Genomic DNA, 25106 nt, shown 5'->3' on the forward strand with positions numbered 1-25106 from the left:
GCAAACTATCAGAATCAGCACATGAGAGTGCATTTGCTATTACAGTATACATGCACATATATATACTGATCATAATTACTTCATATTTAATTGATTGACCCGCATGAAGAGAGATCGTAGGGTAACTGCTAAAGACTGTCACACAAGCCCCATTGCATTTTGCGATGACCTTGCTCTCATGATTCACGAAGAAAGATTTTCTTTCTGGTCCGCAATTAAAAGTATTTATTCGTCCCTGTTCTATAATATTAGGTGAAATCATATTGTGCGAAACTTATGGAAGAGGTAGTTATGCCGATTGTCACGAAAACTACGACAGCCGTAAGGATATGGCTGATCATGTCTGTGTGGCACTAGAAGAACCATAATTTAACTTAATCGAAAATAGAGATATAGTCTTTAAGCAGTCGGGCCCACCAGCGGCCGAGCGGTAAAGTCGCTGAACACTGGTAGTTCGGTCCGAGGTTCGAATCCCGCGAACGGGCTGGCTGTATGGGTGTTTTCGTGGTTTTCCCCATGTGTAACGTGTATACGAGCCAGTTTCCCTTAGAAAGTCCTCCACGAAAGGCATCCCTCCTCTTAGGCAGATAGCCCTAGTGTGCTTTGCCATAATTAAATACACCACACCATCTTTAAGCAGTTGTGCATGCTAAAATTGAAGTTTTGAATTACACCCGAAGGAGCAAAAGCAAGCTGTAGTATTGTTTCAGCTACAGTGCTGTTTTTATTCTTCTGAAGGATTGCAGAGCTGGAATCCTTTTACTAGTATTGCCAGTGCTTTCTTCCACTTGTATTACCACAATCGTCCTGACATCAATGTATATACGATTATAATGTAGGATTCCCCACTGTGTAATTCTAAGTTACTGCTGGAAGTGAAGAATCTTAAGAACTGATAAGCGAATAATCGCTTGAGTTCGTGTGACAAGAAACAACAAGATGGATGGGTAAATAACCCTTTATTTTCAAATAAGATTGTATCATAATATTTTATCATAATCAAATAAGCTATAATAAATGTATAGGGCTCTCCAACAGCTAAACACGAAATAAATTAGGTATAATTCATGAGCTATCTTCAAACTTTTAAGAAAATGTATTTGAGTTACTTATTCTTACGAGCTTGGATAATGTGAATATCCCTTAGGAAATTTTGGGAAGGACAGGTTAGATTGCCATTCTGTATGAAGGCAGTTCATACCTTATAGAGGATGGTTAGAAGTGACAGATGGACAAAGAAACTCTTCTCGGAACACCACAAAAATATTCCTGAAACGAACATATGAACATAAATTATAATAAAAAACAATAACAAGCTTTATAATAAAAAACAAATATATTTTCTGAAACATTAATTATAACATTAATGTTGCTTCTCTTGCTATAAAACTTAAGCAAATTTTGGCTCTCGTGCCGAGAAATGCTTCACGTATATTTTCCAGTTTACTTTGCCAATGTATATCTGCTTTCTCAGAGAGATACAGTGCCTCTGATAGCTGATGCTATAGATCAAGGATTACCTTTGGGCAGTAATACTATTAACTGATCACCAGATGATATTATAATCCCTAATTGCTCAACAGATCTTGGAAGAATGTTTCATTGATTCAACTTTCAGTACCCAAAAAAGATTTTCCCTGAGAATTTAATTCTTTTACGAGTATGTATTCAAGTGTTTATCTAATGAATTTTCACAATATACCTAGTTTGAATGTTTAACAGAAAGCCAATAGCTTTTCACTACTTTGATACTTGAATATCTCATATCAGGGACAGGGACAGGAAAAGTGGACGGAGCACGAGAACTTCGTCAGTGACTTTTACAGGTGTTGTTCCGCCGCACTACTGTACCCTGCTGGGCATTTGGTTGGCCCGCATCGGATGCTGGCCTACCAAGACATTTACATAGTAATTTCACATCAATACTAGACTTACGTATTGAATATACAGTTACAAAGATACAGTATACAATTATTACAAAGAAATTAACCTATTAACAAAAGTTGGATTATGGCAAATTAATATAACATAATTACTTCGAACATACATCATACAAACTTTCATTGTACATCGAACATTGTACTTCATACAAACAATATATTTACATTAGTATACCTAATTACATCGGATTGCTCTAAACATCTTTTTAAGGAACTAATTGGGGAAGAATTTTGTTGTGCATCTCATTGTACTTAGTTGTATTCCTAAGGCGAATTATCCTAATAATACATTTCCTTTCATTTTTTAACTTGTTACACACAATTGCATCAGCACTGAAGTCTTACATTATTACTTTTGTAAATTAATGTATCATAAACACAGAAAATATACATAAGAAAATCACATAATACTTACATTTACACTAATATATCTAATAGAGTCGTATATTATTTTTTAATTAATGTTTATTTAATTGTTTAATTATTACAAGATTTCCCCCCCCCTCATCTCCTAATAAAGTCCAAATTCTTAATAATGTAATTATTTTGTAAAAACTATTCATACCATATTTAGCCTGTTTCAGATATTTGCAATATTTCTGAAATCTTGCATTATTTTTGCAAGTTATGGAATAAGAGGTATTTATACACATGTGATAACATCTTGACATGTGTCTTCTCTTTTATATCAGAAAAGGTTTTTCATAATCAAGGAAACCTTTTGTTGTAATTGAGGGATCGTTAGCAAGCATTTAATGTACTCAGGCGTAATTTGTGACCTTTCTTGTAGCTCTTTTGTGAGCTGGCACTTGAAAATATAGTGCTCTGGGTCTCGCTTTTCCCCACATACGCACTTGTCTGAATCGCTCAAATTTCGTGCAAAGTAGTTTGTGGAGAAAGGACCATGTCCAGATAAGAAGATGTTGATGAAGAAGAAGTGTACGAGAATCTGTCTTTTATACTTAAATTTTGGATGGGCGTGTGAATAGAAGTGCTCTTCGCGAATATTATTTTAAAATATCTTGTACGAGGTGTCTAGTGTGGCTTTCTTTGAAAGCTTATACATAGTCATGGAAAAACTTTCACAAAGTAGCTAATTACACCTACAGGTTCTTCTCTTACAATAGGAATATTTGCTAATTATTGTTTCAATTTGAGTAAAAAGGGAATAGTTTGAAAGTGAAATTTTAGAGACTTTTTGGGGGGGGGTGCAAGAATGAATAAAAATGAGCAATCCCTTGACAAGACTCGAACTACGGATCTTTCGATTGTTAGCTGGACTTGCTACTTGTTACACCTCGATAGTAGTCAGAGTGATGGCGATAATTCTATACATTTTTCCCCAATTAAAAGGCAACTGCGAAGCGAGGAAGGAGATATAATCAGCAGAATCTAGGTGGCGACAAATCATCGTCCACCTTATTTCATTATTTCAGCCGGGCGCAGTTGTAAAACTGTTAGGTTTTCGGAGCGGAAATCACGAAAAATCAACTGTGCCTTGGTCGAGATTCGAACCACGAATATTCTGATAACTAGTGAAACGTGAAACCAGCTACACAACGGTAATCCGCGTGGGAAGACAGCGATAATTTCTTACAAGTAATTCTAAATAAGTCATATGCTACTCAAAATGAAAATCTGCCACTCTGTGAAAGAACGAAACGTATTAAAAATAAGTAAATTTTAATAAATCTGACTTAATTATAACTTTAAGAACAGCCATTTTCCTCTTCATTCCAGTATGCTTTTGAGGCTTGAAAAGTTAGTGATAGATTAAAGACACTACGGGATTTTCGAATTCCATCTTCATGCAATATGATATTTGCAAATGTTGATATCGGATCTAATTTAAAACACTAAATCGAGCTATATCGCATACTGACTTACAGCCAGCAAATGATATGCATAATGGTAGCCAGTAAATGACAACGGTAGTTTCTAATTTTTACAAACGCAAAAATGGCATTGAAATCAATAATCCGATAAATAACTATGTGCTTAAAAAAATAGTAATCTGATAATAGCTGGCATTGTACAGAGGTTTGCTTTTAGATTTTCAACTTTTCTATTTTGTAAAACGTCCACTGCTGACAATGATTGCTGTCTGGGGTGGGTGTGGTGGGAAATGGGTGGCGACCGGCAATGACTTTCGCCGCGATCGGTGGAGCAGAAAAAACTAGTCCGTTCGGACCTAAACCGCTCGTTAAGGATCGGGGTCACTCAGCACACAAGCATGTCCAGCCACCGATGGGATGGAGGCTTTGCGATGGAGAAAGTGGTTTCAATCATCCTCTACAGAAATGCCCCAAACAAAGGTAAGAAATGTCTTTTCATAAGATGTGAAGGGAAAATTTTTAAGACTTCAGGAACATCCAGCTATCATTTACTAAAATAGCAAATATTTACTAAGAGATTTTGTTAAATGCGAGCCTCTAGCTTTCACTGCTTTCTGCTTCTGTTATGAAATAAAGCCTATTAGTCACGTGATTTAATGTACTTCGATACTGTAATTGTTCTCAACAGAAGTTGTTGAGGTACCCGAATACTCCAGGATAGCAAGTGAATGTATTAAAGCTTATATACTCGCGAAAATATTAAAGGAACATTTTATCGTACAACGAATGTTTACTAGATGCAGTTAAATTTCGATTAACCAATAAGGATTAACGGGACTTTAAGTTTGTTTATTGAGGAATGGTGGAAAAATTACTATTACATCAGAGTAAAAGAAAATTCTCTACAGAAAATACATAAAAGGCAAAATTTGGAGAATAACAGCAGTGATAGCATAAATTCAGAGTATTCGGGAGTTATTTTTATCCACAATAGAGTGTAATTTAATTGTACACGAGATCCATAAACTTTGAACAATAAAGTTTTAATTCAGCTTTACGCGTCTTTAAAATCAATGATATTAAGAGTAATATTAAAGTAAGCATTGTTCTCTAATACAATGTTTATTTTAATCATAATATAAGTTTTGTCTCTTTTAATAGTGTTATATCTTCTGTTTTCCAGTAAATTCAGGTTTTATTCAAAACCAAAAGATTAATTAAATTGGCGCAATCGAATGAATTTATTCTTAAGTTTAAACCACTTGAAAGTACAGATTAATTTGTGAATAGTATTTTTCTGTTAATCATAATATGGATTATTTCTCTCTCCTATGTTTTTTTATTACCTTCGGATTGACCGCGATTTTGAGTTAACCGTTGATGTCGTACATTTATGCGTTGCATAGCTGTAATTTTTCACCGTGCTGCTATATTTCTGCACTGTTCAGGTTGTTAGGTGTTTCTCCCGCCTTCTTAGTATGCCTTCGTGGCGCATATTCGAGAGGTCCGTGGTTTGAGTCTGTCGGGGGTATTGCTCAATTTTCATTACTCCTGCTTCAAAATAACCTAATATCTCTACAGTAGGGTTCGAACTAAAAAAAGGTGGTGGATGATGATTCTCCACCACCAGGATTTGGCAATTGGATTCAATAGTCGCCCTTTAAATTTTATTTCTTCTTTTATTTCTCTCACCTTCTTAACATGGCTTCGTAGGGTAGTGGTCAGCACACTCGGCGCATATTCGAGAGGTCCGTTGTTCGAGTTTGCGCACATTTCATGTCTCTTGCTTTTCATGTCTTAAATAACGTAATATTTCTATAAGGTACATAGTCACACAATGCATCTGATAAAAAAATAAATAAACACTTCTCAGAAGAACACTGCTCTGAAATTCATTGGAACTTCTTAAGAGGCATTACGAAGTTCTGTTTTATTTATATTAATATTACGATATTTCTTATTGTACGTAACAGAACTAAATTTGCAGGTTTAGCGCCTTTTGTGCAAAGCAGAACAGTCACATAAAAGACGATTGCTTAATTACCAACATAATTTTTCAAACACTCCTATTCTATAGCCGTACTTCTATTCTGATTATAATAAAATTTCATTGATCCAATTTACTACAAACGCGGCATTTTGGATACTTTTATCTCTGGTATCCTATGGGAATTACGTATGGCAGTTAAAATTAGAAATAAATGGATTTAAACGTTATTAAGAATAAATATGCATTATATTCATTTACCTAGTTATCTAATTTAAGACAATGGATTTTCTGGAGATTTAGTTTTTCTTTCCAAAGCTTACAAGTAGCTACATCGTACCCTCACTACCATGAGCAGTAGACAAGAAAATCACATGGTCAGAGGCTACATAATTTTATGTTTCTGTATCTGTTTTTGTTCGTGTTGTTTTCCATTTTGTATAGTATACTGAATACTTAGTACAAGATTTCTCTATTTATTTGGCTAAGTCAAATTTTTAAATTAATCTGTGACTCCTTCTTTAGGGTATTCCTGTGAAAAATTTGCGTATTTTCGATGACAAAATAGTATTTCGTAGCAATTTTTTCAAAATTCGTTTCAGATTCTTTTCGAGCTGAGTTTTTCTAGTATACTCTTGCCTAACAATCAAACTAATTATTGAACAATTTTAATCTTTGCACCAATTGATTAAAAAAAAAAACTCTTCCGAATAAAGTTCTTTGGGAATTTTTAAAATAGTTCCCCGAATTGTGAAGATTTTTCAAAAGACGTTCAAATTTTGTTAGTGCTTGATTCCGAATAATGATGGCTTTTTAAATCAAACACTTCAATTCTATATTAACTTTAAAGTGATGATGACATGAGATTTTCAAATTAAACAAAAATTCGGAACTTGTCTACCTTAATATTAAATTCTGGTTCCGACGACCATGAGTTTATTTTCCGGTGAAAGTAAGTCCGAATTGAGAAGAAGGTTTAAATTCTTTAAACCTTCTTCAACTTCTTTCAAGTCTTTTTATTAGAACTTAGCAACTTACAGGGCTCGTGTAATTAACAGAACAAGTCACACGGATTTAATATAAGAAAAAAGTTAAGGTAACTTAAGCAATTAAAGTATAAAATCACACTGCAAAAATCATATTGTAAGCTTGTATATAATCATATTGTATCAGACCCTTTAATCACGTAAGGAAAACACAGCTAACAAAGACTAAATTCATGCAAATCTAAGAGCTGGACTAAAATAGTTCAGAAACTGCTAGCAATCGCTGTTAAGAGAGTACTCTTAACTTTAACAATTCCGTTACTATATACGCTAATTTGCATTCTAGAGGGAGCCGACGAAAGCAGAATGGCAGTAAAGATAAAATAATTCGATGGTGAGTTAATAAACCTAGAATGATACAGTATGAATTAAATATGATCTTGTGCCATTGGATAGATCGAAGGATCTTGGGGGCAAAATGAGGATGTTGTGTATATTTCATTGCTGTTCTGAGAAAGAATAATTTTTCTATGTTCAGAAGCGATCATTTTCCTTCTTTGTCATTTTTACGCTATTCAATGAAACAAAAAACATGAAACCAAATATGTATAAATGAGTTGTCAAGTAACATAATTTTAATTAAATACACTAAAAATAAAAAATATTTTTTTCAACTATTATAATACTGTTGGTTATATATAACACTCAAAATAAAATGGTAGGTTACTCATACAACATGTTAGCAGAATTTCAACGAACAGTAGAGGTGGTACTGCACAAATGGCACTAGTAAAAATGGTAACATTCATTTTGCTTAAATAGATCTTTGACAAATTTGAGATAAAATCTCGGTCATTGTTAGCAGCCTCATAATTACATTTTAGTCACGTATGATCAGGAATCAGGAAGTTAATTATACTCATAATTAAATTACGACTTCTTTGATGTTATTGTTATAAAATTTTAAGAAGTAAGACTGTAAGACTGTGTTTTCAACTGGTTCATTTTTTACATTGAAATATACTGCATTTAAAAGAGAGGAAATAAAATAAAAAATAAAACTTTTCAAGTAATATGTACATGCTTTTAAATCTTCCGTTTAAACTGGTAGATAATGTGTTACTATCGTTTGCTAAAAAAAGATCTTTAAGAAAATCAAGGAAAAATTAAAGAGCTCTCTGAATTTCTCAATTTGTTGACCGGCAAGGAATATTGCTAGAGATATTATTTAAATGAACTAGCATAAATTTGCAGAGTTACCAAATTTCCAGTTAGAATTTATATATTAGATGCTGCGGTAGGATTCACTTCTTTGTTCTGATATTTCCTAACGTTATTTTTTTGCTTACAATATTTTTTTAATGTTTTAAATTTTTTTAAATGTATGAGCTGAAGATTACGCTTTTACTTCTAAAAAAACCTCAGTCATTTCTGGAATTAGACTATCATAAATTCTTTTTGCATGCAACAACAAAATATTTAAAATATGGACTGACGGAAAAGGAAGTTTAAAATATGCACTAAGAAGAAATCACTTTAAAGGAATGAAATGTAAGCAAAGCATTTGTCTAGAGAGCGCATTTATTTGATTATGTTTCAAGGTCACAAGTTAAACCATTCCCGAGAAGAGCAATTTTAAACGTGAAATAGTGGTACGTTAATAACAACTTTGTTCGCCATGATATTGAATGCAAACTTGCAAACGCGCGGGCATTTTGTTGTACAGGTGCTGCATGTCATTTTGTGAGATGGTGTTCCCTGACTTTTTTGAACTTATTCTACCAAACCAACAGTGGACCATGCTGGTTATAGATGACGCTGGATTTGCCGTCCAGTTATATACCGTGCGTAAGCGGTGAGAGAAAGCTAGGGTGATCTCGCAGTCCAAGGCAACATGTCGATGGTCGACCGGGAGCAATCCCGGTGCTCTGGCTAGGTCAATATCTAGACAGACTCGACTTCTGGAGAAAAATTAGCAGTCTTCACAATGACTAGAACCATCGTTTGTACCGTGGTAGGTTCAGGCTTGGCAGGGACCGTACTGGTAGTGTCTTGTAGTGCCCCTTGGTTGCGTGGACGTTACTTGGTTTTATATCAAAGGTTGTCCTTGAGGGTTTGGCTCCCCTTGGTCAGCGCTAGTCGATGTCTAACTGTTATTTCATGCTCTTTGTGGTGGATGCGTAGCCGTCCACTACTGACTTGTGATTCAAAAACCAGAGTTAGTGAAGCAAAAATTTCCCCCTGGATTTGGCCGAGGGGTTATGCCGCCTTGGACCGCCTCTAGGGGCTAGGGGCGTTTAACTGTGTAAAGGAAGCCAATAGAGCTTGCCAGGTCTGGGTGTCCCCTACCTCCTGGTGAAGTCTGTAGAGCATATTTTGTGATAGCAGCAATATGTGGACGATCTTTATAGTGTTCGAAAAAGGCTCCTGGAATATTGCTCAAAAATGATAGCACAACCAGTACAATCAACAGTCTGACGTATAAATTTGCTGTCAAGGTGTGCGGGATAACGACGAGAGTTCTGCTGTCATAGGAAACTGCTCCCTAGACTCCTGATGTAAGTTCAATGTGTCTACGCTCCAGACAGCTTGATTCCAAGCGCTCACCTGTCCGCCTTCTAACCACCATACAGCTATCACTGGAACACAGATAAAGTGGGTGAGACAGCCAAATTTCACTATTGGTCACACAGGCATTATCACGCCACGTTATTTGTGCAGTTGCACTCCATTTTTAAGGGAGAATGCCACGCTAACACTACCAGTATGACCACCGATCCTAAGATTAGATGATTCTTCTCTGTAATTATCATTTTTGGTTGATGTCATCTGAAATACACTAATTCTTTCCGTGGTTACAGTAAGCAAGCAAGATACAAAGGGCTACAGAACCAACATATATATACAATTTTACATAGAGATTTTTATTCATAATAATATACATTTTCTGCTGTATAATAATATACATTGGATGTTAATTACAGCTGCTTGTTATGAGCTACTTAATACAGTAGTTGCATTTCTTGTTTGTTGGACATTACTAATGATTCACATTATTGAAGAGTTGCAAAAGGTTAATAGAGCGCGTTACATATTAAATACAAATTTTACAAATATTTGTAAGATGTTATAAAAATAGTTGTAAGAGGTTAATAGAACACATCTCAAATGAAATACAGAATTTACGATTATATACAAACAAATATTTACAACAGAAACAATCAAATGTATATGTTATCAAATGTAACTCCAAAGTTAATTCTGAAACACACTTGATAGAACATCTCACAAGTTTAAAACTGGCTGCGTTTTAAAACTCCCTTTCGCCCTATTTGCATAAGTTGAGCTTTACTGGTAAGAGATTTTGAGCTTATGAGTTCTGGCTCAGTTGGCAAAAATATCAAGATTTTGCTAGGTATTTCCTCGATATCTTTTCTCCCGGTCGTAATGAAGACAAACTCTTCAGTGAAGGTTACAATTTTGGAATTTTATACCCCTATAAAGTCTTAAAAAGTAATTTTGGAAATGATGTTCCACAAGGTTGGCCTTAAGCACGAACCTTGAGAACATCCTCTTGTCAGTTTCTTAGGAAGTATCCCTTCAGCCAAAGAGTATTGATTATGCCTGTCTTCGAAGAAGATTCTGATTAAGCACAGAATTTCTCATGGGTGGGTTTCTTTCCTTAGGCAGTATCTGGTCACCATAAAGTATAAAAAGCTTTTTATGCCTGTTAAGACTATGGCTGTGTTTTGTCCTGATTTCTGTTATTTTTGACCGTTTTCGTGAGAATTAATGGCTAAGTACGTAGATTTTCCCTTAGAGTAAACATATTGATTCTGATGCATTCACCCATGCTCATGTAGGCGATAATTTAATCCAGAAATAAATAAATTATCTAACTGCCTTGCTTATGGGCTTGCTTATTACAGGGAATAGGCTCACTAGTCTGTAAGAGTATTTCTTTGAATCTTGATTTGACTTCACGAGAAGTACTATTTCTGCCTTTTTCATGCCTCTAGAAAACTGTGCTATTCTCCAAAATAGGACACTTTTATAATAAAGCGAGTAGAGTAATTCAGAAAAGGCATGCAACTTCTTTACAATTTCTCTATTGAGCACATGGGGCTTTTTTTTCTGACCTGTGTTTGCACAGTAGTCACTTCAGCTTTGGTTGGGGGGAAACTTTAGTACTAGAATTCGGCAGTCAAATTCAGACTTCTGCCTCAGTATCCTTTGTTGTTGATCCTTGTCTTCTGCACCCTATTCTGTAAAGGTAGTGTCAAGAGTAGTGTCTTATTATCTGTAAACTTGAAACCGACTGTTGATTTGCAAGGGCAGTGAATTACATACTTCGAAAAATCCTATCACACGCAATTTTTTGTTGCAGGCTGAAAGAACTGCGAACGCTGGAACAGAAATCCCTCCATGAGGTTTTGGAAGAGTTATCCTTTTTTTGTAGTTCGCCCATGCTACTTTATAGATTAACATTTTTGTTGACTAAACTGGATATCTCTCTGATTCGGCTCTTCTCTTTACTGAACCCTTTCTTTGGTGAGTGCATCGTTCCACTATTGTAACGAATGTATATTGTAACGAAAATACCTTGCTAGGAGCAGAATAGCAATTATACTAAAAGCATGTGCGTAGTAAACTACATTAGAATTATCTTTAACAAATTAAAATAATGATGCAAAAGTTCATAAAAATTATCTTTCAGATAGATTATAGTGATTTTAGGTATTGGCATTATTAAAAAAATTAAATAACGGTGCAAATTGTTAAAAAAATTCTACGAGTTAGATGTATAAATCACATCACTTAAAGTTATTATTAAAATATTAAGCAGGAATAGTAAGTATAAAACAAATCGCATCATTTAGATATATTTATAAGTTACGTGAAAAACTAAACAATTTTTAAAAGTATTTAAAATTTAAAAATTAAAGTTATCAAAAGTAAGTGTTAAAGTATTAAAAATTTATTAAAAGTAAGTTATTAAAAATTATACATAATAAAAGTATACATATTACTTTTAAATCGCTGAGTTATAAAAGTAAAGTTAGAATGCTACAGAAAGTGAAATGACAATACATTTCAGAACTAGCCAAGCTTCACGGGTAAATATTTCTTTAAGGTAAAAAAAAGAACATTTAATCTCTTTCGGTATTCTAAAAAAATTAATTTTTAGTTCTTCGATATTGTAAATATATTTTTTAAATTTTTGTGGATGCCACTTGAGTTTTCTATTGTAATTCAATAAGATATTCAAATATTTACATTTCTGATTTAAAGTGATAATTTTAAAAAGTACATGGTTGTGAAAAACGCAATTAGCTTATGGAATTAAGGCTCTTAAATCAATAGGTCATGTCATCAAGTTCGAGTTCAATCTTTAAGTAGAAAATATACGAGGTGACTTTGGATAGCTCAGTGATTAAGAACAGACTGTACCCGGAACACCAAGGTACAAGGTTTAAATGGCAGCTGAGAAACTAGGTCGTTACAAAAGTTTTCACTCTCTTCTAGGTAGTCAGTGTATAAGCAGATGCTAGTGCAGAATAATCATATTACCTTAATACTTAATGATCCCAAAACATAATGTAGGTAATTATTCATGTATGTTAATTATTCATGTGTGGCTGAATTTAGAGGTCATCTTTTTGTTGAGTAGCTTAAGTTTCCTGTCGCCGTGCATTAAAAATTATATAATTTGCCACGCAGTTAGCCGTATTAAAAAATATCATTAATACGCTGTATAATCGCTATTATATATAAAATCCCTGTTAACAACGGAAAATCACAAGTATAAAAAATATATTTTACACAGTTTGGAATAGTTCGCAGGAATATTTTTATTGAGATGTTGACTTAATAATATCCGATCTTATTGTGAAAATTGTATAGTATTAGTAAATAAATTTTAATTTAAGTATTTACTTTTGCTCGAAGTAAAGACATGAAAAACATATATAAAATATATATTAAATTTAATTTAAAATTTACTTCAAATGCCCTAGAAATCCTTTAAAGAATAATTAAAATTTTAATTCAGCTTTATTTTAGCGGTTATTGTTTTTTATATTAGTACTTAGTTTTAAGAAATCCATTTTAATTACACAATAAAAGAATGCATCATTTAATTTAAAGCTGTCAACTCAAAGTGAGTTTTATTTTTTTAAAAGTTCCGCTTGTATTTTAAAAACGAAATGATATAAAAATGCAAAAATATTAAAAAACTACATTGCTTTCGATCAAACTATGAAATAGAAATACATAGTTTTGCGATCATTATGATAGTATAAAATTCGATCATAATCATTAAATTTTATTCTGAATACGGAGGAAATGTACACCTAAAAATTAAAGTCAGAACTTAAGCAAGCCACCAATCATAAGAAACCTGCATTATTTATAACATTCATGTTATAAAACACAATTTGTAGTAAGCGATTGCAAAAAGTACGAATAAAATGATTTTTCAAATGACTAAAACTGTATTCAGTGATGCACTTCTATAATATTAAAGATAAGTGAAATATCTTATCAATTCTTAGCAATTATGTCAGATTTTCACTGACGCTATTAATCGATAAATGAAAAAAATAAACATCTTGAGAATGGTAAAGGATTTTAGTCCGTACAAGACGACTTAACATAATGAGTTTCGTATGTTGGAAATGTTCGACGAGAATACATAGGTGGTTCAAATTAAAACTTTAAAAAAAAGTGCGATTAAATTCTAAAATATCTGATTTGTAAATTAACAAGAGTTAATCTTGGGGCTCAAAGAATGATCAGCAGGTGGAAATATGATGCAGTATCCGCGAAGAAAGAGGCAGCATAATGTGCAAATATGGCCACACCACTGTCGACTTAGACTGTCGATTGTGTTAAGAGCAGCAGTCTGTGACGCGTTTTTAATGTGTTTAATTGCAGCAAATATGCCAGCGATGTAAAATGTTTAAAAGTGGTGTCACTTCTGCGGAGAAATTCATCACGTTAGCGGAAAAAGACTTTCTCACTTCCTTCAAGAATGCAAATGGGATAACTTATGAAATATTACATGGAAAATGGAGTGGCAGTGGTCACTACTTCTTATGGAGATTTGCTTTGAGAGAGCCTGAATCCCCTATACCGAAAATGTTAATTTAGCCATTTTCGATGTACCTTTTCTCAAAATCTGCTGTAGATACGCATTTGAAATTTTTGTTTAATTAAAATACACCTATCTGCTTATATTGAAATGAGCTTTTGAAAGATTTTAAATTGAGAGCAATTTATAAAATATTGTATTTGGCAGCGTAAAATTTAACACTTTTCTCCCAAATTTATCACAAAAGGCTCATTTCAGTAAATATTAGGAAACATAATAAATAAGCCATAAAAAATTTACATACCTGCGAGCAGTAGTTCCTGAGAAAAGGTACATCGAGTATAACAAAATCACATTTGGAGTAAAACCTATTTTTATATAAAAATTCTCATTGATCTAAGCATTCGCTGATAAATTAAAATCATATTTTTTTACAGTTCTAATTTTTCATAGAGATTAAAGAATGGTATTTTTAGAAAGCTAAAAGTATAGAGAATTTGAAAATGAAAAAACCCCAAATCACCATTTTTTTGAAGACCTTTGCCTTGAATTCGCAATTATCTTGTAATCAAGAGTAAACGCCAGTTTTCTGATTTCAGGTCTATTGTAACTGTACGCCCACATACTGCGCATTTAAAGATTGCACTAATCCAGAATATGAGATTTGAATGTCTCATAAATCCACCTTATTAATTAGACATCGCATTTAGTAAATTTCATGTGTTTTGACTGTTAAAAGACGAGATGAGAAGCAATCATTTTCAAAGCGAGGAAAGCCGCAGCGTACGAGTGGCTTTAGTCGTGAAAAATAGGTCTCTTCATGAGGTATCCATGCACTTCCGAAGCGTTTTAATACTTGCAGTGCAGGTCATGGGGACTATGCCACAAAGTGATGTAAGTTCAATTTTTCCGTGTTTTCTTACTTTCCCCATAATAAATAATTAAGTTTTCCTTTGACTCATGATAATTAAATGGTCTAAGTAATATTCAGTTATTAAGAATGTAATGCGAATTTAAAATAAGTACATGTTATTTTTTTCAGTAAAAAAAAAAAAAAAAAAAGAAAAAAAGAAAAAAAAAGGGCGATTAAGACATGAATCAATCAGTATATTCTTCAAAAAGCAGTCCCGTAAGCAGTAAGATTTTTAAAACTGCATTTTAAAAGGCAAACATCATCTATTATTCGAAAAGTGCGATTTAGATAGCAATACGGTTATTTTCATTACAATTATAATTAAACGGCGTAAGTCTAAAATGCTGAGCAATTCTCTGAATTCGTGCGATAGCAAATACCATTTATGTGCCTTAAAGATAAGTGCAAGATGACGAAAAAGGAATATACATCGGATATCAATGTATGATTTATGTAACCTCTAATATCTAAATTCTTATAAAATGCTCAGATTAGCAAAAAGTAAAACTAATAATTATGCTACATTTAATATAATATTAAATTCTGTGAAACAGAAAACTCAACGTAGAAATTTTTGCAACTTCTTACATCTTGCGTGACATAAATACATAAAAATACCGCCAGTTTCTAGTTAATATTTTCAACAACATCCTATAAGCGAAATTAGTTAATGAGGTCAGACATATTAGCTTTTTATGTTTTTTATTTAAAAAAAAACAGCTATTGATTATAATGCATGGGTTATGACTTGCACATTTGATCTACAGAATTAGTATTCTTCAAATGAAAATCGATTTCTTTTCTTCAAGAGCAATAGACTTTTATCATGAAATTCTAAGTATTGGGATTAAGCTTTGAATTAATGTGTTAAAATGCTTCCCAATGAAGTTGGAACTAGTTCTGAACGTAAAAGCATTTATGTTAATATAAATAACTGATTTTAGCGTAAAGAGTGGTAATTTGAAATGTTGAAAGGTAACATGAACAATTTTAATTATACTATGAAGATAAATGCAATTTCCATGCTAATAAGGTTAATTGGTATGACCCACTGTAGGGTTATCTGCTTAAAAGAAGGGATGCCTTCCAGGAGGATGACTTTTTAAAGAATATTTGGCTCATATTCACCTTGCACATACATAGAGGAAAACCACAAGTCTCCAAGCAGTCAGCCCTTTTATCAGGATTGAATCCAGGGGTGAATTGAAATGTTGAGCTATCTTATCTAATCATTTACAGCTAGGTTTTGAGATAATAATAAAAAAAGCAGCAGTTCAGTAGCAATTGAGTGTCCTGAAACCAAGAAACAAGTAACCTTTTGGCCTTGGAAACCCACCAGGACTGATGAACACTTTGTTCAATACGGCTTCTAATCTTAGCGAACGGCAACTTTCCTTATGTGTAGTTTGAATACCAACCAGTTTCCATTAAAAATCTCTCCACAAAGGCATCCTTCATCTTAGAAACTGAGTGCTTTACTATAATATAAATAATCTAGTCCTCTCGTCTACTCTTATTTGTCTTCCGAAACTGACTTGGATGCATGAGCATTTTCATTTACCCCATATGTAACGAAATTTATTATAAACAAGTCCTTTAGCTAATTCTTTAAGCAGGTATTACCAGCAGGGTAAATATCCACTGTAACAGAATGCTTATGACAGTGCTAATCTGTACATAGGGTACATGTATTGTGCTCCCGTTTAAGATAAAATTATCTGTGTTTACTTGGCCGCCTTTTATTTTGTATTTGTTTCAAAGCACACCTCCGTTTGAGAAACGCAGGCTATTCTATTGCGTACTGCTGGGTGCCTGGACATGCTGGCATCAAAGAATTCGCCGATGTCGCAGCAAAATCTGCTGATATCACCTCTGAAAATGATGTTCCTTTTACAGACATACGGAATTACATCATAACAAAGATCTTATCCAGGTGGCAAGAACTCTGGGAATGCCAGACACTGAACAAATTAAGGCAGGCAAAACCCAATTTGGAGTATTGGGAGTCGAGAGGGAATCGAAAGGAGGATGTACTGCTGACTCGCCTACGAATTGGTCACTGCAGATTGACACATCAGTGTCTCTTGAAAGGAGATAATGAGCCTATTTGTGGTACTTGCAACGTTCCCGTTTCAGTCAATCACATTTTAACCTGCTGTCCTGCTTTTAGTCAGAAACGTGAATATCATTTTAAGTCTATGAATGTTAACTTACTCATTGGAAGAAATCCTCACATCAACCTCATAAGATTTTTAAAAGACATCTCTTTTTACCATATGATTTGAAGTTTTTTTCCTTTTATTCTGCTCTACCTGTTGCTAGAGCATTTCTAAAAGTTCTCCATGCCTTCGTCAGCATTACAGGTTCATTTCAACAATTCATCTGATACAGTGTGTTTGTGCATTTTGGATTTTATTCACCATTCGTCTGGCGCATAATAACCTTCAAGGTTTTGTGCCATTAAAAGTCAACCAACCAACCAACCAACCGATCATCAGTATGCGTTTAGTTTTTAAATAAAAGCAAAATTAAATCTTAAATAAACGATAATTGTAGAGACAGTCCCTGAGAATTCGAAGAACTTCTGCTGTCTCCTTAAAAATACTTAAAATAGATCCTCTAACAATAAAAAATAATGCCAGTGGGAAAGCTACAACTTACCTAGATAAGGCTAACTGAAGCAAAGCAAAGGCTGATGTGTTTAAAAAAAAGGCGGCATTCCAAGACATGAATAACAAGAATATTGCAATAACTGCATTTTTTCTACAGTTTCGTATCACAAATACCTTTTTCTGATAGCAGTAAAGTTTAGAGTTTTTTTGGCATAAAATATATACAATTGCAGACTTAACAGGTTTTCTAAATCAGGAAATAGTGAAATATTCCGTTACTTTTTCCTAGGAAAAGACACATGGATAGAAGGCTTTTAATTCTCTGCATTACATACCTTTACTTCCTTGTTGAGAGTCCTTCTAAACATGTTTGCAAAAGTCTGAAGCAAATCATGCTGGTTGCTCTCAGGTAAATGGACAGATGTTTTTCAATGCATATTAATTTATGCCTCACTGCAATTTTTATTGAAAATCTTTCCTTTTACTGACACTGCTAACAAGGCACTGTATCACGCCAGGGCTGATTTTTAGGCAAGCGGTTTAGTATTGTCATATCAGTTGTGATTAGAGAGGGCAAAGGGTTAATTGACTCTACAGGTAGAATTTGGAATTTGAAAACTGTATTTCCTTTTCTTTTGAACTGAGGTGGCAGGTATAGATGCATATAAAATTAATAAAAGATTTATTTAACGCCATATATTATTATGTACTAAAGCACTTAATGGTTTAATTTTTTAAAATAATAAAGACTTTTAGAGCTGTTAAATTACTGGAAAACTGATTTTAGAAAGTAATATTTATCCTTAATAGACTTAATATTAAGTAAAGCTCATTTACTCATAAAGTAAACGCTTTATGAGTAAATGAGCTAATCTTATATAACTCATCTAATAATTAATATATTAAGAATAAAGAGAATAATATACTGCATTATTTAAGTCAATTTGAAAAATAAACATACTATAGTACAAAGCGCTAAGTCTATCTTTGCCAAGTCAAATCGTCATAAATAACTCGGTACCTAACGAAGAGACATGACGACTAAGCGAAAATCATAATAAGTCAGAAAACGTAATAATGAATTAGCTTGATTTATTTTGTTCTTTTCACGGATCAGAGGAGTAATGTCAGTAAATTGTTTATTTACTGACATGCATTAAAAGCAAATATTTTGTCTTCAAATTTTGGTTTTTATAATATAAATGCTGAATTTGCAGTGTATTTTACGAAAACATATTGCGTGAGTTTAATAAAGTCAAAATTTCAAGAATTGATTGCGAAGTTTTACCCTAAATGTGGTTTAAAGTTCGCTAATAAAAAGTAGATCCGCTGATAAAAAAAAACTGAAATTCGTAAAAAAAAAAGCCCCTCATTTCAAAATAACAAATAAATTTTCTGACAAATAACTTGCTTTACTAGTTATTAGTGCACCAGTCAAATGTAATTTCGAAAAGAAAAACTATTTTTAACAAAATTTGGTTAGGCAAGAAACAAAATTTGGTTAGGAAAAACAAAATTAGAACACAAATCGAAAAGAAAATAAAGCATTCAGTTAAATTTAGCCTAAATAAGAAATATAAAAAAGATGATAAAGATTTCTGCAGAAATATGCATGGAAATGAAAAGAAATTTTATATAGAGGGAATTTTCTTAAAAAAAAAAAAAAAAAAAAAAAAAAACATGTTTGAGGACAATTAATGTGTGTATCTCTACCGTGGCACCAATCTACATATAAAATATGAAAAATATACTAAAATGATTTTTTTTGGCTATTAACAATTATCATTCTTTCCGCAATTCGATGAAATTTTAACATTTTTGCAGTGTCGAAATTATCGATGCTAAAGTTAGAGAAGAAGATACTGGAATACCTGTTAGATATATAGATTCATTGTGAAAAGACTGAATTATTTAACTGTTTACAGAATAGGGGATTGCAGATAACCCTAGTGAATAGCAGTTTCTTTGTCTTAGATCTGTCACTTGATTTGACTAACTTTTATCCTCTGAAACCAAAAATAACCTCAGTTTTTGTCTATCACTTTTGTGTTGCAGATTTTAAGAAAATTATCCTTTATTTTTGTTCTTTATCCTTTATTTCTTAATCCTTTATTTTTTGTTCTTTATCTTTTAGATCAAGTTTTCATTTATTCCTTTTATTTTTTCATATATTGAATTACTTCTGTTTTACATGTTTTTGAATTCAGCTCACTCATATTAAAAATGTTTCTTAGATTTTTAAGATTTTGTCTTGTCTGTGATTTATGGTATTAATTTTTAGCGTGGCCTGTATGTTTTCAAAATTTGCATATCATTTTATTATTTCCAATTTTGGATTAAAGAATTTGCATATGGTTTTGTTTTTTCAAGTACTGGTTATTATTTTTTCAAGTACTGGTTATTATTTTTTCAAGTTTTATTTTCGTACTCGATTTACTCAAAATATATATTTTTTTAAAAATTTGTCTATGATTTCGCAATCTTTTTTAATTTGTCTATATTTCTAATGCTACAATTTTTTTCACTGTTTACTTCCGTCGTAAGGGTTGGACTAATAGAGACACAGATTACTTTGACTATTTTTCAAAGGTTATTATTTTTATAAGATTATTTTAAATTTAAATTTGTGTTCTTATCAGTTCAGAATAAGGCAATTTTATTTATCTACTTCTTTCGTTGCACCAACTCCCTGCAGCGAAAGATGTAAATATCTTTTTTCATTTTTGTTTTTGACATGTTTCATCCTTTTCTTTCTTGAAGTTAGTTACTATGATTCTGTTTTTCCTTTTTTTTTATTTTTTTATTTTTTTTATTTGCATATGGTTATTTATTTCGAATTGAATATGAGATGAATTTTAAACGTATTTTTAATTTTATTTTGCAACATTTATTTATACATGCATATGTATATATGTATACAGGTAGATAGATATATAGATACAGATATATAAGTCGAATTATAAACCGAAAAAATAGGTTGCAAATCAAACTTCGACTTTAAGCAACACACGCCTTTTTTGCGCTTCCAAAAATGCGGTATTTAAATTATTTTGTATGATTTTTAGATAAAATATCCAAAATTACATATATAACTGTTATATATATTAAAGATACCATTGTAATTTCGCAAAAACGAAATTGTATATTTATCATAAATAAACTTTATTTTAATAAAGCAAACGGAAAATACATATTGCCAAGTAAATAAAAAATAACCTTTATTTTAGAAATCAAATAGCAAAATCGTTAGGTATATTTCGCAGCCGGAAACTACAAATCAACAGTGCTTTCACTGGAATTCGAACTCCGAAATTTTCGATTACTAGCCGCAGGTAAATACAATTACACCCCGAAGTAAGAAGGAGAAATTTCCTTACGAAATGAAAGCGTACAAAAATAGATAGGAGTTCGATTATTATCTCGTTTTGTCGGCGAAGTTAAGGTCACCTAGGTACTTTAGGGTGTCAAGTTTTTGCATATATGTCCCAAATTATAAGGTTCCGCCAATCATGCAGTAAAATCAGGCCTAACTCTATAAATATGTAGTGCATAAACAAACAATTTAAAGATACTATATTGTCAGTTTTAATCCACCCATCACAGAATAATATTTAATAGCTTTAATTCGAAAAAGGAGAGAAAAGTGTTTGCTCAAACAGTTTCTTCTGTAATAAGTAAAATCCAGTTGTTTTTTGCTATTGATTTTAAATGTAAAGATTTTAGGAACCAAATAAACATGGTCTTCATTCTTCAGAAAGTAAATTATTTAATTATTACAAATGGCAGACAAATTTATTAAGAGAATAGGTTATTTAAATTAAATTCAATTAAATACTTACCACTCTTTGACACTGCTTTACAATTACAGATTCCGATCTTTTAGGGAAAATCTTTGTGCGATATCATAAATGAAAATGCTTTTATTAATCATAATTGGTTATTCGTAAGAGAAATGACATGCTATTCTGGAAAATGGGAAAATGATAAGTTATTTGAGATAAATTTCATGTTTTCTGTATCTAAAATTCATTATCTTTAAAACATTGCATTTATGAACGGTTTTATCATTGCCAAAGATAAAAGCATTGTACATTTTATATCATTTTTAAATTTACACATTTTATCTATTGAAAGTAAACGTTTAGAAAGTTTCATAATAAAGTAACTCTTGGAAAAAGTACCATCCTTCTATCCAAAAATAAAAGAAAGCTATTTGATAAAGAAGCAAAATAACATAAAATTACTGTAAACTATGCATAGATGTTAAAAAATATAAGAAAAACTAATAATTGTTTTTATTAATAAGCTGTTTCTGAAGGATTATTGCTAATTTCAAATTTTTTGCATAGAATTTCAGCATTTTGTATTTTCTATTGTCTCTGCCTTAATTTCCTTGTCTTCGCATAAGCATTTTCTTGACTTATACTTTTTTTATTAAAGTGCAGATCAATTTTAAATGTGAAGTGGAAAAAAAAAAAAAAAAAAATTGCAATAGGTAAAATAAGAAGTATTTTCCGCTTTTCGACCAGATTCAAGAAGATCTTAGCTGAAGAATAAGTCTGCTGAACGCTATCTGTTTTAAACCGCATTCACATATCGAGAAATGGGCTGATTCCTCGGTTAGCGTTTTCGCGGTTTCTCTCATGTGTAACGTGTACAAGTACTCTCCCATTTAAAGTTCCCCATGAAGACATTCTTATCCTTATGCAGGTCTCCTTATATATGTTATTTCTATGATATTGTAAAGACATTAGAATTTTTTGGAAGCCAGAGAGATGAAAAATTAGCAAACGGCTTCGCCGGGAATCGAACCTCGGACCTCTGGAATACCGGCCCAGCGTGCTACCATTACATCCCGAAGGCACGCTAGAGAAGTGGGAGAAATACCTTATAGTATTACTTTTATCATTCCTAAAAATTCTTTTAATGTTCTTATAAAATGCTTTTATGAATACACAACGCTTTGATTTTATTTACATTATAAAATTAACTTTTAAGCCTACGAATTTCCATTTTGACTTCTATTATAAAGTTAGAAAGCTAAAATAAGCATAATAATATGGGAGAAAAAAAAAAAAAAAAAAAAAAAAAAAAACTTAAAATTTATTGCCGCCTTTAAGTTAAAGTACAATCTGAAATTAGCGAACACAAATTTCCTTCCACTTTTAGACGAAATAACAGATAACACGCAACGCCAAATAATATAAGTCGCTAGTTAAATTCTATCTTGACACCTGTCATGTTATATTTTATAGGCAATTATTTGTTAAGCATTCGCCAGCAAAGCCTGCAACGCAGAGAAGTGACCTTTAAAGGTGATGACAAGTAGTTTTTTGGCGTATGTTGATTATGGCAAAGCATTCGAGGGTGTCTGCCTAAGAAAAGGGATGTTTTCATGGAAGAATTTCTATAGGAAACCGGCTCGTATACACGTTACACATGGGGAAAACCACGAAAACGTCCAGCGATTCGAACTTTGGACTTTGGAAACTACTAGTGTTCAGCGACTTTACTATTCGACCTTGGTGGACCAATGACAATCACTTCTTCTTAGCTTAGGTTCCTATAATTAAAACCTCCTCTTATGTACATATTCTAGTGGAAGTAGACGAAATCGTAGGAGTATAAAACAGATTTTTAACGTTATAAAAACATGTAAATTAAAATAAGCCATGCAACATTCTTTCTCTATATATTTTATTTTATAACTTTTTATTTCATAGATGGGGGATTTTGTTTTTTAAGTTGCCGCTTGTCAACGTGAAAAATACTTCCTTTAAGCAACGCAGAAACGAGGTATGTGAGGTTAAATTTTCTCTCGATGTCTTCTGTTTTAACTGATGATGTAAGATTACATCCAATTTATCTGAAGTCTATTTGACAAGTTTGACTCAACGGTAGTTTGTGTCAACGGTCAAAGTAATTAGCAATTCATGGATCGAATTTTGGAAGAAAAAAAGCTCTCGAATAAAACCTTTGAATCATGTCAAATATTCCAAATAAACTCCATTTGGAAGAATATTTTCCGATCTATCCAATGACGCAAACATCGAAATTTTGGTATGATTAATCTTAAAAATACTATGTTAAAAAGTCCATTATAAATGGTTTCAGCATTAAATTTTAAGAAATCTGAATCGAATGAAAGAAACAAAATTGCTGTGAAATATTATACTGTCAACACGAACCTGTATATGGACAAACTTTCAAGAAATTCTGCTAGAAGGGTGTCAAAACCAGATTTCGAGATTTAACCCAAACAAAGAAATGGAAAAATTAATTCAAATAACATAATATGAAAATAATGTGGATAGATAATTTATCGGAGGGTAGCATTTACAACACAAATGTCAAAACTTGCAAGCAGAACAAAATGCGGGGCATCAACATGTGCTCAAAGCACCGTGCAGAACGGAACAGGAGGAAACTTGCCAAACGCTCTTCCTTATAAATGCATATATTTCATCTTCAAGTGAAGCATTTTATGAGAATGCCAGTAATAGTTTTACCTAACCACGATCTTCGAACTGGCATACTCACCATCCTGCTGCCGTGTTTGTAACCTTCTTCTAATACTTCAGGTATAATAGTTGTAGAATACCCTAATCAGAATGAAAAAGAAAGTAAAAAGGACTTTTTCCAGATTTAGTACATAAATTATTAACAATTATTTTTGATATTTACTACCCTTCCGATAACAACCCTCGGGCCTTGACTAACCTTGTAATAGTGAATTAACCAACCAGTTAATCAAGTTAAATTTAATTATAAATAATCACAAAACATTCAACTATTTTCTTCTCAAAGATTTAACTTAAAAGTTACGTATTTATTGCTTTGTGATTTCAAAGGTTATGCAATTACAGAAATTCTTTTTTTTTATTGCGAAAATTTAAATAAATTTCTATTTACACTTTTTCAAACTGAAAGAAAATATATTTTGTGACTGTAAGGTAACAATCACACTGAAAGCAAAACATGCTTTTCCTAGTTTTAAAGCCGCGCAGTGAACCACAGAAAATAGCAAAATCACTAAATTGGTAGACAAATAACCTAAATACGGAAATAGCGCTATTCTAAAAGTATTTCATAAGTTTTGCTCGTTTGACTTTACAGCTGCGAAGGTTATTATTTTCAATTTCTAAGATACGTTTGTTACGTGGGAAAAAAAAAAAAAAAGAAAAAAGAAAAAAGAAAAAAAACTTTTTATTTATACGTGAACGTGTTTAATTTCTTTGGTTTGTTTGAAGGTTATGTTTACGAAATACGTAACAATTTTTTTAAACATTAGGAGAAATGCAAATTCTTAACTGTGCATTACAAATAAAAGTTTAGGACTTATGTCATCCGGTTCTTTAAGACATACTTTATACTAAAATACATCATTGCTGAAATAAATTTAAGAGCTGTGATAAACGTTTAAAACACCAATTCGAATGCAAAACATGCATTTCGCTTTGATGTGAAGATTCATATTTTGTTTCTTGTAAGTGTTTGCTTACGGGGTACGCTTCAAAACCGATGGCATCTTAAAATCGCAGATATTTTCGAATTACTAATTATTCCCAAGTAAGTAATTTTTCGAAATTATTAATTTAAACATATAACACTGTCGCAGTCTATTTACCAAATGTTAATAAAGCGATTATTAAAAACTAGATTTTTAAAAAAATACAATCGTGTGCAAAGTTAAGAAAATTTGCACATTACGTGGAATTTCTGAAAAATTAAGGAACAGAC

General features: G+C 32.2%; 2 protein-coding genes across 2 annotated transcripts in view; one reads left to right on the plus strand and one right to left on the minus strand.

The window, feature by feature from the left end:
• The window catches only part of LOC118191291 (uncharacterized), a 234831-nt gene extending 213503 nt beyond the window's left edge, over window positions 1–21328 (minus strand). Inside the window, exons 1-2 of the mRNA XM_085815704.1 lie at window positions 21206–21328; window positions 1202–1269 (exon numbers count right to left, since the gene is read on the minus strand). The gene's annotated coding sequence lies outside the window, so the exon portion shown is untranslated. The remainder of the gene's footprint in view (window positions 1–1201; window positions 1270–21205) is intronic.
• LOC118186450 (uncharacterized) overlaps window positions 4107–25106 on the plus strand; it is a 133646-nt gene continuing 112646 nt past the window's right edge. Inside the window, exon 1 of the mRNA XM_085815703.1 lies at window positions 4107–4255. Coding sequence (XP_085671829.1) covers window positions 4193–4255 — 63 coding nt within the window. The 5' untranslated portion in view covers window positions 4107–4192. The remainder of the gene's footprint in view (window positions 4256–25106) is intronic.

This window comes from Stegodyphus dumicola, chromosome 4 (genome assembly GCF_044657685.1).
Source record: "Stegodyphus dumicola isolate Sdum_Otavi_A_Nest chromosome 4, ASM4465768v1".
NCBI classification, from domain to species: Eukaryota; Metazoa; Arthropoda; class Arachnida; order Araneae; family Eresidae; genus Stegodyphus; species Stegodyphus dumicola.